The 18034-nt window shown below is 35.5% G+C and overlaps 1 protein-coding gene and 1 pseudogene across 2 annotated transcripts in view; one reads left to right on the top strand and one right to left on the bottom strand.

Moving 5' to 3' along the window:
- Positions 1–18034, bottom strand: part of LOC149534239 (Transducin/WD40 repeat-like superfamily protein) — a 100352-nt gene that overhangs the window by 14631 nt on the left and 67687 nt on the right. For both annotated transcript variants that reach the window (XM_089803931.1, XM_089803932.1), the window contains exons 8-9: positions 16353–16495; positions 16212–16259 (exon numbers count right to left, since the gene is read on the bottom strand). In XM_089803931.1, the coding sequence (XP_089660057.1) occupies positions 16212–16259; positions 16353–16495 (191 nt within the window). The remainder of the gene's footprint in view (positions 1–16211; positions 16260–16352; positions 16496–18034) is intronic.
- On the top strand, positions 8676–9480 carry LOC149534240 (vacuolar-processing enzyme pseudogene; annotated as a pseudogene).

The following is an 18034-nucleotide window of genomic DNA, read 5'->3' as shown; positions in this document are numbered from 1 at the left end:
TTCTGGCGTGACAGTAAATCAGTCCAACAGATTTCTTGTAAGCCATGTGGCATTTTATCATCGGTCCATTGTGTTAGTGTTTTATAGCTTTAACCGGATAAACATAAAATGTAAATAAATTTTTGAGCTACAATAAGTAGTAAATTCTTTGTTATTAGCATATTGTTTAAAGTGTTAATACTTATGAGAATAAAATTAATTAATTAATTAATTTTATATATATAACAAATAGTTAACTCTTTATGCCTGGTTGTTTTCTATTAATAACAAATATAAATGTGTCTCCCGCAATTCCCAGATGATCTTGTCGTACACCATATATTGAAATCTGCCTTGACTGTGCTTTGACAAGCGTATTGTCTTATACCAATCCAGGATAATAGCTTATCTTAGGTTGGACACTAATAATGATTGAGGTATTGTTTGGAGAGGAGAGGCGCGTCAACAAATGGACAGGTCTCCCCGTAGGAGACATGTCCATTCGTGGACGTGTCCCTCAAGACAATGCTTCACTCCCTATTTAAATGAAGATGTATGCAGATTTAACAGAGGTGAAAATCGAACAACAAATATCACTCAATAAGTCTGCTTCATGGGATCTTAACTACCGATTGGAGATGGAGGATATTTGTCACATTAATAAGTTGAAAACACATACATGTTTATTTATTTATTTATTAAATAAAAGTTGTTTCAAAAGACCTCTACTTGCACTATATAAGTTAATACAAAGACCTAGAACTTTTGCATATATTCAACAATTTGAATTGAAACTTTAAATATCAAACTGATCACAAAAATCAACATGGTATCAGAGCAGAAGAAAAGTATCAAATTGTTTTTTTAATTATTATTGAAAAATCATTACACTATTTCAAGATGGTAAACGGCATGAGACTTGAAGACAGGCTTGAAGGCGCTTCACATTTTGAAGCTTGGAAATTACGAATGATGCTAGTTCTAAAAAAGCAAGACCTAATAACTATAGTGAGTCCTCCTAAACCTGAGAAAGACAACGAAAAGAATCAGTGGGAAAAGGACAACACAAGAGCAATGGAGTTATTGGTGGATGAAGTGAACAATCATTTACTACATATTATCACAAACTTGGACTCTACATATAACATGCTAAAAGCACTTAAGACATGTTTGAAATTAACAACACTAGTAGGCGTCTTACTCTAAAGAATCAACTTGCTAATATAAAAATGAATAAAGGAGAAATCATCACCTCATACTTTATGAGGATAACAGAATTAAGAAACCAACTCTTAACGATTGGTCACATCTATGATAGTAAGGAGTTAACTATGGTAACTTTGAACTCCCTACTTCATGGGAAAGTTTTAGACAAGGAGTATGTGCTCATTCCAAACTCCCTAAATTTGAACGACTAAAGGCTGACTGCATTCAAGAAGAGTGTAATCTAACATCCGGAGGAATCAGCAATGAATCCAAAAATTAAGATATTCAGATTCTCACCACTAAATTTAAAAAAAAAAGGAGGGGGCAAGTACTCTAATAGTAAACAGTCGCACAAGAGATAGAGACTAATCCAAAGTACAATGTTATAGATGCAACAACTATGGATACACTACAACATGTCCTGACAAACTTAAACATCAAGCTTCCTTCGCTAAAGTCAGTAATCCAAACTTGGATTTGGAGAATTCTTTACTCTAAAGAAATATCCATAAAATTAATGTAATATTGGATTAAGAGGGAGTTCACAATCATTTACTATCCACACCAAGCCTCTGAAAATGGAACATTGTCGAGGTAAAACTTGGTATGTTGTAATTATTGAGAAGAGTCTCAGAATATTTGATTATTGTACTAGTGAATTATTTTTTAATAAAATGTTATTTTATATGGGCCCTATGTACATCACAAGGAAGTGACGACTTCCAAATGATTATCACTTGTATTTACATAAGTTATTGAAAGGTTATGATCTTGCAATAACTTAATTTCTATTATGATGGATTATAACTTGCATGGTGGATTAAGTTCCTTAAGAAAACCATGGCCATCTATTGTGATAAGACACTTCATGATGTCTGAGGCAAATCACGATAGATGATAATTTGCATAGTGGATTAAGTTCCTTAAACAAACCATGGCCATCTACTGTGACAAGACATTTTTATGATGTTTGAAGCAGACCACAATAGATGATACATTGCATGGTGGATTAAGTTCCTTAAAAAGACCATGGCCTTCTATTGTGATGGACATCTCATGATGTCTAAGTAGATCATAATAAATGATACCTTGCATGGTGGATTAAGTTCCTTAAACAAACCACGGTCTTTCTTCATATTAAGATGAGGTAATATCTACCGTGTGTTTATCCTTCCTAAGCTAACAGGGAGTGTTGGTGTTTAATAGCTTTAATCGGATAAACATAAAATGTAAATACAATTGAGATACAATAAGGATTAGATTCTTTGTTATTAGTATATTTTTTAAAGTGTTAATACTTACGAGAATTAAATAAATTATCTATATGTATATATATAGCAAATAGTTAACTCTTTATGCCTAGCGGTTTTCTATTAATACCAAATATAAATGTGCCTCCCACAATTCTTAGATGGTCTTGTCATACACCACGTATTGAAATCTGCCTTGACCATGCTTTGACCAGCGTATCATGCTTTGACAGGCGTATTGTCTTATACCAATCGGGGATAACAGCTTATCTTAGGTTGGACACTAATAAGGATTGGGGTATTGTTTGGAGGGGAGAGACTGTCAACAAATGGATGTCTCCCACGTAGGAGACATGTCCATTTGTGGGCATGTCCCTCAAGACAATGCTTCACTCCCTATTTAAATGCAGATGTATGCAGAGAACAACAAAAATCACTTAATAAGTATGCTTCGTGGGATCTTAACTACCAATTAGAGATAGAGGATTTTGTCACATTAAATAAGGTGAATACTTATATATATTTATTGAATACAAGTTGTTTCAAAAGACCTCTACTTCCATTATAGAAGTCAATACAAAGGGCCTAGAACTTTTTCATATATTCAACAATTTGAATTGAAACTTCATATATCAATCTGATCACAAAAATCAACACACTAATCGATGCCTCTTATAAATGTCTTCCTAACTTATTTTCTCGTTGGTCAATCAAACTTGTATAATTTTCTTATTGGCACACAAGGTGGTGCCCTCATGTAACTATTTCAGCATTTAATGGTTGTAGTAGTTAGTTGAACTAGGGCTCCAATGGATTAATCTTGGCCTTTGATCTTGAATCAATCAGAGCCACACATTGTAGAACTACTATTAAAGGTCAAGGCCTTCTCATTTGTTACCCATTGATTAGGGATGGTGTAGGAGAGACTTGTTGAAATTGTTGCTATAATTATTCCAAAATTATTTTTTCTTCATTGTTGGTTTTCATGGTGAATGTTTGTGACATTTGGAGTATTAAAAGGTTTTTACAATCCCTCAATCAGAGTAAGATTTTATTTCATGTTGATTAGAAATAGTGTCTACTTGAATGGAAGATATTTTAGATGCATCTTTGTTGAAATCACATAGACCATACCCCTTCATGCTTGTTGATTGTAAGTGTGCCTTGCATCGTCAATTGGCATATTTATGAGCCTCACTTCAGTTGTTGCTTGCACATTGATATGCATTGATTAATGGTGTTAATTGAATGGCAACAGCTTGAACATCTTACATCTCACTTAGATATCGCACTAGCTTGGCTGATGTCAATGGCTAAACTAAGTCTAGTAGAGTCACACAAAAGCGTTCATCATCTCTTACATTTCAAGAGTAGAATAGCTTTCTAGACCCTTTTCCTTTGCACTTAGTTTAATTATCTATTGGATGAACAATGTAAATCCCTTAGTGATATCTCCCATATCGCATCATTACAACTAAGTGAAAGTCCACAATCAAGAAGAAACCTTTGGGTTGTCTCATTTGATCACACAATCCATATACATTGTTTAGCATATGAGCTTCCTTATTCAAGAGAGGATTTGATTTTTGTTGTTTCATCTTGGAAGACTGCCTACTTCATCATGTAAGTTGTAGTGATCAACATATACCCCTGAGTGAACCTATACCCAGACATACCCGCAAGTGTAGGAGGCCTTAAGGGCATTGTTGGTAACATAGATGTGAATGTGTGGAAAGAGTTCAAGTGGTTCAAGTTGATATATTTTGTCTTTCACTTTTAAAGATTATAGTGACTGTCTTTTTATTCAGCTAGATGAACACCAGAGTTAGAACATCTTATCCATGTAAGTGATAATTATGATTTTTGTAAGTAAAGTTGACTTTTTGAAGATTAGATTTTTAGCTAAGTTCTATATATATATATATATATATATATATATATATATATGAACACCAGAGTTATGTTCTATTTTATCCATGTAAGTGATAATTATGATTTTTGTAAGTAAAGTTGACTTTTCGAAGATTAGATTTTTAGCTAAGTTCTATATATATATATATATATATATATATATATATATATATATATATATATATATATATATATATATATATATATATATATATATATATATATATATATATATATATATAATTGCAAAACTAGATCATTTCATAGTATGAGTATATGTTGCTTGATCATTGATCAATACCAAATGTCAAAGATAAACATTAAATAGTCACTCATTAATCTATGTTCATAATATGCTCCTTTTAGAGTTAGACGAAAAAAAATTAATGTGTTTTTAAGTTACTTTTTGGCCCATGGGCCGTGAGTTCTCGCAAGTCCGCATGGGTCCTGCCAAAACCCCTGAGTCCATGGTGGGTCTACACCATGGATTATGGGTCTGAGTGGGCTACACAAACCCGCTTGGACCCACAATCCATGGTGTGGACCCTGTGTCAACCCAGTATGAATCTGAAATTGCAACGAACCTGAAACTTAACCCAACTGACAAGGTTTGGACCCCACAACTTAGATTTTTCATTGAATTTGTGCAAGGATAGTTGAAAGATAGAAGATTGATAACTAAAATGTTTTCGGTAAAGAATGAAAGACTAAGATTTTCAAAGGACTAAAAAATTATGTGTAAAATATCTATACATAGGACATGTTGATTTTCATATAGATGTAAGATGTGTAGTTGTGGAGGTTCCTTGCACATTTCTCAATAGGATTAAAAAATTATTCGAAGGTATAATTATTTGTGTATGCTTCCAAGTTTTGATGTTTTCATTAATGTGTGATTGATGCATGTAATAACCACCCTTAGTTGCTACTCATTTTTTTATTGACATCAATCATTAACTTATTCCACCAATCATTTTCCATTTAATTTAGAAGTGGATTATAAAACTCATTTGCTCACCATGATGACAACAACTTGATATCATACTTCATGTTTATTCATTATAGTATCTTGTTTCCATATCCATTTTCATCCCTAGACCCAGACCTAAGCCTCCAGGGTTCACTCCCAACAACCCTACCTACATATCCTCTCATCGAAAGTCAAAGGCCTCCAAGTTCATAGTTAAAGGGAACTCACTCTCTCCTCTATAAGATCTCTAGTCTCTCTCTAACCGTGACTATTATATATGTGTAATCTTTAAACTTACTCCCATCATAATTAAAGATACTCATTTTCATTAGGTGTTGGTTCCATATCCATCATTACCAATCAATACTTGCAACAACTTATGCATATTCATGAGGATCACATCAAAAATCATACTCATCGGTTATCTTGCGCATGTACCACATATACACGAAAGACTAGCTCATACACATCACAAGTGCACAAGATGGATAGCTTACCATACAACACATACATAGTGAGTAGCTCCAACATACATCACAATGACAATAATGATTGGCTCATAAATGATTCAAAAGACAACAATTATTGATTAGCTCATGTATGCTCTTGTAGGGTTCACAAAGATAATAGTAACTAGCTCATGAGCAATAACTAACCATCCCTTTTCCATAGTGCATCCCAAAGAGAAAGAATATCGGTGTATTGTGCACAAGATTGTAGGTCCCATTCCTTTCCCTAGTCTTTTGCCCTAGTGAATCCATAGGAAGAGGATTTGGTGCATCCCAACTACACTAGGGGTTGTCCTCAACCCAACAAGGTGACATATACCATTTCCACATCAAACTAAACCCAAAGTCATGTATGGTTTGCCAATGGCGAGTCCGATCCTACCTTGGTTTCAAGTTTGATCCTACCTTGATCACTCACAAGCTCAATGCCAATGCCAGCAAGAGGATACACTACCAACCTTGACCTCCTAAAGGGTTGGATGATCAACAAGTATTTGAACTAGGGTAACTATTTGAAGGACAAGATGTATTTAGATTATTATACCACCAACAATGACCTCCCTGCTCTTAAGTTCAAAAGTTGTTATTTTGATTATGGAGATTTAGGAAGGACAACATGTATTTCGATTGGCAATGGCCCACTATTAATTTTACATGATAGATTTCTTGAAATTGAGAGTGAGGTGGCAAAAAAATTCTCAGAGTACAAAAACAAACTTGCAAGACCGAGAACAATCACCCCAGCCATCACTCAAGCCTTGTTGCTCTTGAACATTTTGATAAACCATGTTTGATTAGGTACATATATAGGCTTCTACAATGTTGTCCCTTTAGGTGTTATATACATAGAGTAGGTTTGTCTGGAACCATTTGGTTCAAGAAGTTAAGTTAGGTTTGCTTTTTGTTTGTTAGTTTCGCTCTTTTGTCGAGCTTATTGATTAATTTCTCTTGAGCTCGTTGAATTGTGATTTGTTTCAAGGGCTCAATTACTTGTTTAGCTTAGTTTTCTTAAGAAAGTCATTTGACCCAAGTGGTATAGTGAGTCAGTGCTTTAGTTTAGGTGTTCTTCTTTGGTTAGTTTAGCTTAAGGGATCGCAGAAAGTGAGGAAGGTGATGTATCATACAATACACTAGCATTTTCAGGATAGAATTGTTTGGTTTATTTTCCAAATATCTCTCTATGAGGTTCTCATGAACTGGAGATCATTCTTAATTGTGAAAAGGATTTGCTTTAAATTTGGAGCAAAGTCCTCCATTGTGCTTTGATTAAAACTTTATACTTAGACTTTTTTGTCCAAGTAATTGGAGTCTTCTAAGAGAAACTACAGTTAGCAAAAAGATCTTATGCCTGCTTTCTACACACCCATTACAAGCTTCTCTAATTATGGGCAAAAATGAAATATGAAAAAGAAAGATAAAAGTTTATAATAAGTTGGCGTGGGAAGTGGGCATGCCCTATCATTTCCTCTCCCATAGAGTGATCATCAAGGCTTACACTTGGCCTATTTCTACATCTGGATAGGCTAACGTTGTTCAACAAAGGGATGATGTGGGGCCGAAATATAAATGCTAATTTTCTAATGTTATTGGAAATTTATAAATGAAGCCTTCCGAGATAATTATTTCTCGTTGTCCAAGATTTCAGAATAGGAAGCATTGGATATATTAATTGTGGTGACCTGGCTCTTAAAATTATTTCACATGGTTGGTGTCTTATTTGAGGTTCCCACATCTGTTATGCTTGGAGCATATTATTTGTGACATCAACCAACTCCCAGTGTGTAGGTGCTTGGTTCTCTAACACCCCTTGCATCCTTTCTGCCGAGTGCATTTGGGTAGTGGTGGAACTTTGAAATTTTGCAAATAAGAATTTCTGTGCACAGTGCTTTACCTGATCACTCATTAAATAAAATGGCTTGGAAATGATTAAAAGTGCATGAGGAATTTGAAATCATGATTCATTTTTCAATAAAATCAGATTTCCAGAAAGATTGGCTGTATTGATGGTTGTCACCTCATCTGGATGACCAATAAATATTAGATACTTGGTGAAAGCCACAATATCTACTGGAAAGGAAAGTTTGGTATCTGAAGGAAATGCAGCATATGTTTGATCCAGGAGTGTTGATGAAATTGAGGATCAGTTGTCTTAATATGTTTGTCTTAAATAGCTCTGCTACTATCGCCAACATCTTACTGTTGTTTTCCGACGCACCATGTTTGAACCAGAGGGCGACCACAACACTGCTGTGCATGGCTTGGCATTGTTAGTAATTTTTGAGACAATACTACTGTCAGTGTGCCTGAAGAGGTAATAAAATAGGTAGAGATGCAGTTTCATATGTGGAGTTGCTTATAGAATCAATTATGGGTGGGTTGGAAAGACATAAATACACTGGATTCTGAAGGAGGTTTTGGTTCATTAGAGTACAAGCTTCTGCCAAAGCAAGCAGCGACACGAATGAATTATGCTGCTAAAGTTGCTATGCCATCAGCAGAATCAGTCAAAAGTGGTTTGGATTTACCTTTTCCAGGCAATGAGAGTGAGTCTGCGAGTAGAAATACAATTAAAATGTTTGAGATTCCAGATGCAAAGACAGGACCAGAAAAAGTAGATGCCGTTGTGGTTGACAGTGAGGCTGTAGATACTCTAGAATCACAGGGAACTGGGGCTAGAGTCCTTCGTGGTGAAGGTGCATTGGAGCATTATCTTGCTGTGCATAAAGAAAAGAGGTCATTGGCTGTTATTGAAGGATTCAATCAAGGTGTTCCAGATGTAGAAACTGAGTTTCCTTCCAGAGCCATGAGTATGTAACATTGTAGTCTTGGGACAATTTGTGAAGTAATGGAGGGCCTGGAGTTCTTGGGATGCCTATCCCTCCTTATCTTTATGCACGTGATTTTGTCCAAGTCCTCAAGGAGAAACATGATGCTGGACCTATGAGGAAATGGTGATCTATATTGAAGCATGTGAAAGTGGAAGTATTTTTGAAGGTCTTCCACCAAAAGACCTGAATATATATGCTACAACAGCAGCAGGTGCTGACGAGAATAGGTGGGGAGCGTATTGTCCTGAAATGGAGCCCTCTCCTCCTCCAGCATATGATATCTGTCTTGGAGATCTTTATAGTGTTGCATGGATGGAAGACAGTGAGATGAACAACTTAAAGGAGGAAACATTGAAGCATCAGTATAACCTTGGGAAGCACCGAACCTCTAGCCATAACACATATGTGTCTGGCCCACATGTGATGCAATATGGGGATGTCAGCATCAGCAGAGAGCAGTTATATCTGTATATGGGATCTGACCCTGCAAATGCTAATGCTATTTTGGCCCCTGAGAACAATTTACTGCTATTTGAAGATATGGAGGCAAGAGCCATAAATCAACGAGATGCAGATATTCTTTTCTTCTGGCAAAAGTATGAAACTCCAAAGGGGCATCTCCAAAAGTTTGGTATTCATAATGTTCATCTTCGCAACTTTGAGAAGTATGTATCCGAGAAAATCCACGGAATCAGAAGGAACAAATAGACAACGATGGTAGTCATGATTTGCAGGGACGTCCACAGCATGGTTATGTCGAGCAAGGAAGAGCCCTATGTGACAGTAGCGATGCCATGCTCCAGCCAATGAGTAGATGCAGAACGAGGTTCACGTGTCCTTGAGAGACGTAACAATCACGAAGGGAATCAGTCTCTGCAAAAAACCCAATGATTTCCTTCATCACGGAAATGAATATGAAGGCTCCCGCATTCACTTTTCACCAATTCGTATATTATTATTTTGAATGATTGCTGACATTTTATGTTTTGTTTTGTAGGGCCGAGTGCGTGGGGAAAAATAATAACCTTCTTGCGGAAAGTTTTGCAAAAAAGCGCCCACGGGAGTGAGTGATATCGTGTCATATACAGTTAACCATGGAAGGAGCAACGATGATGCATCAGCCCGATAGGGTTCTCTGAAAGTTGCAGTCATTTAAATGCGTGTGGAAGTAGACGAAAGCAGTCCTCGCAAAAGCCCACCTTAGACTCTCCTGAAGACGTGATCACACAATATCTAGGCAAAATAAGGGAGCTGTTGGAGTTTCTATGCGTGAGAGATTAAGACTCTATGCATGAGAGATTAACACTGGGCGATTGTCATCGAACTTAGATGTTCAGTAATAGATACATCTGCACGGAAAAAGAAATGTTTGAGCCCAACACATTACGCAAAACTATATTAATCCTTGGTCATATTAAATCATTATTATCTAAAGGTTAAGTGATCGGTTAATTGTTATTTAGGGGTGTGATTTTTGGATGAGTAACCAACCCTTTGGGTGTTTTATAAATATGAGATGTAAAACATACGATAGAGACGATTCCTGACTCATATTTTAATTTCTTGCCTAGCTTATTGCTTATGATATATTATATTTTTTTCATTTGAAAAGGAAATGATCTTTTGAACTAAGCCCGTGGATTTGAGGATTTGAATTATTGAGTAAGTTTTATGCGGTTTTGATAAATTTGCAGTAGATTGATCATTCGTAAGGAGTGTCTTTATGTGTAATTTTTATTTCTGGCAGAATCTGTAAGCGTATTTATTTTTATTTGCATTGGAGTTTAAATTATTATTAGGTTGTGTCCTTTGTAAATGTTTTTTAATTATTTTCTATAAATATTTTAATATTGGGATAAGTGGACTGGATCATTATTGAATTTTAAATTTGATAAACATGGACTATGTGAAATATTTTATTATTTCCATATTTATGTCTAATTTGTCTCCGCAAGAGTTAAAGTGCATTTTAGACTAGTTTAAATTGTGTTTATCTAATTGATCCATCGTGTCAAAATTATTAAAATGGTTTGTAGTTTAAATATATTAAACTTTATAAAGTTGTACGTCTCAACTTATAATATTGACTCTATCACCCATTTAATTAAGCACTAGTCTTTTGCTCTTAATTCATAATCTGTATGCTGGCAAATGTCTCATTTCTTGCCTTTGAAGAACTAATATATTCATCTGTTGCATTAATCTATATTTATTCTTTATTTAAAACATTATTTCAATCATTTATTTTTGTTCTCAGTTCATAAATCGCGAGTTTAAAGTTTCCCTATATTTCTTGCCATTTGGAAAGCTTTTATTGTATTCGCATTCTAATTAATCTTCTATAAGCATCTTGGATTTAAGGTGTTTCTTCCAAGATCAGTTACACCCGCCTCGGTTTTGCAAAGCCAGAAGTGTAGGGAACTCGGACCGTGTTGTTCAGTTCCGTCAAGTTGGTCTTAACTAATTGAATATCCCAGCATCGAACAGGCAAGGCTCGTAAAATTCCAATCTGCAGTTTTGGGAGCCAACACGGAAAACATGTTAGAAAATTTTCTGAGAACAAAATTATTCCTTAATCACTCTGTGCCTGGAAGTGAAGGACAATACGCCTTCAGAATCTTCGAGTTGAACATAAACCCCAAGGCACATTTGGAGGAGCAAGTTCAATTCAGAACTTGACGCTGTCCTTGAACGAAGGTAATGCACGTAATGGTGATAGACAAATGTTTCCAAATGTGTTGAGAAGAACGAATCATTCAAAGCTCAAACAATATTGTTGTTCGTATTCCATGAATCATAGGTAAAGATTCTTGGTGCCTACATTATTGATAGCCGACATGGTTTGTTGTCGGGTGTGAGGAGCTTTATTATTATGCAACTGCATTGACGGTGTGAAGGTCAACGATTAACATTAAGTAACACTTCTGGGAAGATTTGGGCGCATTTGATGTCATTTTGGGGAGTATATTGGGGTCTTTGAGCTGGATCATTACATCCACGTGGGGTTCATTATATTGGGAAGGAGCTAGCAAACTTACTTCAACCATTTAACTGATTGTTTCAGACCATTCTCTTCTTTCTGGGCATCAAGCAGTTCCACGTGCTGTCATTCTTGACTCTATTTTGCATTGTATGACTTTCAAAGTTGATATGTGTAGCAATACATGGCTCCAATAGTTGATTGTGTGGCTAGATTCTGAGATTCCTGAAGGAATTTGTGTGCCATTTAATGTCATTAAATAACCATTATCTGTGACTGACTGAATTATATAGTTGGTTGCTCTGATTACTGCTAAGAATTAGTCTTAGTTACCGGTTCAAGCTTGATTCAAAAGTTGAGTTCAAAGAACTGGCTTGCTGGTATGGCAAAATTTTGGAAATGGTTTTGGGTTTGTTCGTACACAAACATGTGAAAATTATTTAAAATTATATATATACATATTTATGAAGCCTAAAAGCGTAAGTGAAAATTAGAATGTCACATAGTAATATAGTATCATAAAATCATATGATTTAATCATTTAAACAACAAAAACACAATAGGCATAAACTTTGCACACTACAAATCAGTGTTAGAAGCCAACATAAGCCATTTGCATTCACATTTAGGGTTTAGGAACTCAAAAAATTACAAAATAATGTCCAAAGAATGACTTAAACCCCGTCCGCGTGGTGCAGCTCGACACAGTTTGCTGCAAATTCGATCTGTTTGTTACAAATTCTCCCAGGATCGTTTTTACCTGGAACCAGTTTGAACCGTGTTGCCAAATATTGAACCCTAGTCCTATTTTTGATGAATTGGACCCAAAACAGATACTGGTTCGAACCCAGAGGTGGTCCAAAGTCATAATAGTGAACTAGGGTAACTAAGGACTTGGTTCATAATTGCCTGGTCAGTTTGCAATATATGTGTTTAGGAAATACCAAGTGCCCATGTAAAGCAATAGATTGCAGTAATCTAGGTCAGATGAATTGGTTCATGATTGCCTGGTCAGTTTGCAATATATGTGTTTGGGAAATACCAAGTGCTCATGTAAAACAATAGATTGCAGTAATCTAGGTCAACTGAACATTAAACCTTCAGCATAAGTGATTATGTCACCTATACAGGGAATTTATATTACTTCAGAACAAGTATTTGGTAAAAATCTAACAGCAAAACAATTTTTTAGTTAAGCGACCAGTCAAGAATATTTAATAGAGCAATATTCATAGTAGTCGACAGTTGTGCTTATCAGATATTGACAAAATATATTTGTTGAGAAGGCTTTAGAAACTCCCAAGGATACGAAAGAGCTAGGTGTCAATCCAAACTCTTTCCCACTGTTCTTCTAGTCTGTAACATTTACAGATTGCCTTAAAGACATGTCCCATGAAATACAGCAATTGCAAGATCCTTGCAAAGAATTTAGTTCGTGATAAGGCTTTAGAAACTTTCAAACAAATGCAGATGATAGATGTTCATGACCGCAGAATATGCACAAAATATAATTGTTAAAAAGGATTTAGAGATCTACAGGCAAAATTCCTCAGCAGTTGTAACCACCTTTATTTTTTAAAATTCCTCTCCAATGTACAAGGGCCTACCATGTGGAATTCCATGATAACAAATTTCCTCTAATGGGCCTCATCTCCTCCATGCTTCCATACTTTTGCATGCATGCCTACCCTTCCGCCTCACACCAATCTTACTCTCTGACAGTCCTCTCATGAAAAACCCCTTTTTAAACAAGAATTGTAATGAAAAATCCACCTTTTACTGCCCTCTCATTGCTATGTTTTTTAGTCATTGAATATTTCCATGCCAAATAAAATGGTTTCCATACCACAATAATGGCACAAATGCCTCCTGCTTAATTGCGCCCATTCTTTCTTAATGGAAGATAAGAATCGCCTATACTTGCCACATGATATTGTCTAACCCCATAAGCTTTCTTGGTTCGTACTCTTTAAGGTGAGCAGGGGAGGGGAGGAGGGCAGTTGAGCATTACCATTGAGTCATTCTTCGAGCAACCAGGTCTTCCCGTTTTCCTCTGAAAAAATGTCCATAAAGAAGGCCCACACACAACCCATGCCTCATAGATTGTACCACATTAGCTATATTAACTTATAGATTGTAAATTCCTCAATGCCTAAATGTGGAATATGACGAGCCAATGTTGTTTAACTGTAGAAACATAATCATGAAGGTTGAAATTTTTAAAATTGCTTTATTTGGAATGCATTCCATTTTTGGTGCCAATCAAATGATGGCCTAATATGCCAAGGAACCATTCAACGAGAGATATCCTTTGCAAAAAATTAAAAAATAATTATGAAATAAAAAGAGAGAATAATGTAGAGATTCTATATTGGGAGCCATAATTTAGGGTTTAAAGTTTAGGGTCACCGCTAGGACGAATGCACAACTCTGCATATTCGGTTGAGGCGTTGGTCTTTGTAATAAAATCACACTTCAAGAGAGATGAAATGATTAAATATTACAACAGAAAGATCTACTGCCGGCCCTTCCTCTACGACTTTTAAGAAACATTTCTGTAAGTCCAACAATTTCAACTTTTGATGAGCATAGTAGAACACAAGGGAAAGAGGAAGGCAATAGGTTCAACTCTGAATCAATTACATGGTTTTTGTGTGTGCAACATTAGAAAATTGTTATTTGCTAATGGCATTTTATTTCATATCGCTCAAACTCCTTATGTCAGTGAATTTATTTTCCATAGGCATGAAAAGTTAGTCAAACTTATGTGCCTCTTGGTGAAACCAAATAGACAATTACCATCCCTAAAAAACATTGTCAGGTTGTCGATGAAGAAGATGAATACAGCCTGAATGACACATGTGCATGGCACACCATTCACTCAGTACTGTTATAGTCACATATAAATAGTCATATTTTCTTACAGATGCTGATTGCTCTTGAAATTGCAAGGACACTGAATTTTCCTTGCATATTTTGAGGGATATTATTAACAAGCTTGGAACTTCCTATATAGTTTAATTGGTTATAAATGCAGCATTTCTGTGCAAGTTACAAAGTTTTGAGGCAACATGTAAGCACATCTACTGTACCCTGTGCTGTATGCACAGAATTAACAACCAAATAACTAAGTGGATCAAACACATCATGGAAAATGCAGGGGAGTTGCAGATGTTCATATGCAACCACCACACCTCATTAGCATTATTTTGATCCTTTTCAAATTAGGAATCCTTCAAACTAGTTAAAAAACAATTTGCATATTGTTTCATCTTGTTGGAGACGATGCCTAAGATGCAGGAGTCCTTGCAACTAAAGATTACAAAACATTAAATGGGTTAATTTGGGGGAAGGCAGGGTAGGTCAACCAAAGATTCTGCATATGAAACACATTGCATCTATCATATCCCCCATCTTTTATCATCATCAGATGCACCAACCTGACAATCCCAACATTGTTGACATCTATAAATGGATTGATGGCATGCCTAGCCAAAAAATGGTTGTGATTTGTCATAGTGACCCTACCTTGCAATTCTATCATGGGCTATTCATTTAGCATGGATGAGAGAAACTGAAGTTGATCACCTCTTTATTAATGCTAGCATATGCAATGAATTGCAAACAATTCATGCAGAGGTCTAGTAGAATTTCTCCTAATGATGATAAGATCGATAAGGGCATCATAAAAGCCCTCAAACATCAGTACAGTATGGAGGGTGTGACAACAATCAGAGCTCAGTGGGGTCAAATCTGTTGCGCTCATCAGGTAAAAGTGTCCCGCTAAGATAGGAATAAAACTATGGCATATGTTCACCTTCTTTAAAAAATTTATAGCGTGTCTACAAATAGCTCTATCCACTTTATTGCAAGGGACAAGATTACCTTTAGGAAAGCAAAGAATCTTGGTGTTCCCCTTTCTCAGCCTCAGTTAAAACACAAAATTATGCTTTATTTAATTCAATGAGCAGATACATACATAGTGTAAGTGACCTCAGTGGGCAATATCAGTAGGTTATAGTGATAGATAAATGCTTTCACTTGAAAGTGTGTTATTTTCAGATATTTGCATGTGCACACAAAACATCCCTTCAGACATGCTGCTGCTTGGGGGAACTCATCAATCAACCAATTCCAACAGTTTCCTCTTGTGATCTCCATTCAAGGTGGCAGACACGCTTCTATCAATCCTTTCTATGTACAATGTTTGGATTCTTTTGAATGGTGAACTGTCTCTATAAGCAATGTTCAGTTACCTCCTTGGAGTATACTTTACTGAAACTGTGTGATATTTTAAACCTTATGGTTTACAAAAATCATTGTCCCTAAAGCATGGCTCTGAGAGCAGTCTATCTTCATGTTGCATGTTACAGAAAATTCAAGGTCAGTAATAGAGAAAAATTAAGCATTTGAATATAATAATTAATTACAATACCATTCCAATCCACCAAGTGTTCAAATTTCATTTTAAACAGAAAAGATTACAATGTTATCCAGCTCTTCTGTTATTTCAGATAAGGGGACATTGAGAATTCAACAATATAGTGACAAATGAATTATTTACGGCTGAACAATTACCTTGCGTCCCCCGGTGTATAGATAGTTCCCATCTTTTGAGAAAAGGACCTGTTCAGCCACTATCCAAATCACAACTATCTGGTGATGGAAATACAATTTGCTCACCAAAATGAAACAATGTTAATTGAGAATTGTGTATACCTGGGTAACACCACCTTCCTGACCATGCAAGACAAATAAAAGCTCTGCATTGTCTTCAGCAAATAATGCAGTAGTTCGGTTATAGGAACCAGCAGCAAGCAATCCATTATGTGCAGGACTAAAAGAGAGGCATGATATAATTCCTGCATGCAGAAACAAATAAAGGAAGAATTTTATAACAATGTTGAAACCTATAAGTCATTTCTTTAAGAGATTCACTTATACTATAGATGTGGAAGGTGATGCCTGCAGAAGCGGATGCTCTCTGATGTGCACAGGATGCGTTGCTTCTCTCGTTTTTGCACAGGCTATATCATGTCATCTGTGGCCGGAGTCTTGATATTTTTGTTGCCAATGTTTGTACAGAATCTTTCATCGATGTGCAGACATTTATGTAGCTTTGTAATTTCTTGTTCTCCTCAATCCTACAAGTGTGATGAGGGGAAAAGGAGAATGGAAGGTGGTTTAATATTTGTATGAATGAATGTGTGCAAATGATCTTTTGAAGTGAAGCGGTATGAAATACATATAATCTTCAAATTTTGCCTTTATGGATTTCTAGAGTTTTGGCAGCCACCAAAATCTATACACAATTCTATCACCAGATACAACTTTATAAGCTCGCGGTGAAATCAATTATGAGTCACTTTGTCCTTGAATGGTGTCCATAATACATATTTATAGCCTCAAACAATACAAATATTCATCACATAATTTTTTAATAATACATATTTGAAACAAAACATATATGATATATCAAATATTATTTTAATTAAATTAAAGTGCTAGTAACTTCAACATTTTCTATCGGATTAGTTTATTTAATATTTTTTAACATTTACAACTTGAATTTTTGTATTTTAAAATATTCAATTTAGATTTTAAACCACATATAAAATTGAACAAATCTAGCATTTAGTTTAAATTTAATAAATAGATTATATCTTACCCACACACACGCACACACACATGTAACCCCTCACCCATCCCGCCTGACCAAAAAAACATCACACATCCGGCATCTGCATCCGAATTGGTAAGTAAGCTTTTAAGCACCCTTTCTCGAACTTTCCAACCTGGAGTACCCTGAACTTGTGTTTCACATGACCCCACATTGGATCCAACCTAGAAGACTATTCTCTTGCATAATGAATGATTAAAAAAAGATAAATAACCATTTCTCTCAATTCAAAAAAAAACAAATTATCCTTGACCAAGTTAATGTCTCTTAGTTTGTCAGCAGAATAAGTACTTAATCTAAATTATCGATGCATGTATAAGATTACAAATTCAGAAAATAGAGTTGCTGCTGAAGCAGTGCTATTACAACAAGATTATTCAATCTGAAGATAGTGACGTATGGATGAGATGCTGAACACACATATCAAGAAACAACAGATACTACAGACTACAAACTAGGATAGAACAGGTGTGGCATATGTGAATGAAATATCTTCTTCATCACATACATGATTGAAGAAAAAAATTAACTTTTAATATTGACAGCAGAGGATACAATGCATCTTTAAATAGAGGATAGCTTAAGAAATTCCAACATGATAAGGCTTGCTCCAGCTATCGTCCATGATAAAGTAACTGTCTTATTTTGAAGTGCTACAATTCTAGCAACATCTTATGTACTTGTAATTATTCAATTTGCAACTTAATATTCCAAACCTAGT

Source organism: Cupressus sempervirens, chromosome 10 (genome assembly GCF_028749045.1).
Source record: "Cupressus sempervirens isolate cs-2001-9-10 chromosome 10, ASM2874904v1, whole genome shotgun sequence".
NCBI lineage: Eukaryota > Viridiplantae > Streptophyta > Pinopsida > Cupressales > Cupressaceae > Cupressus > Cupressus sempervirens.
This window is presented reverse-complemented; position numbering and strand designations above follow the sequence as displayed.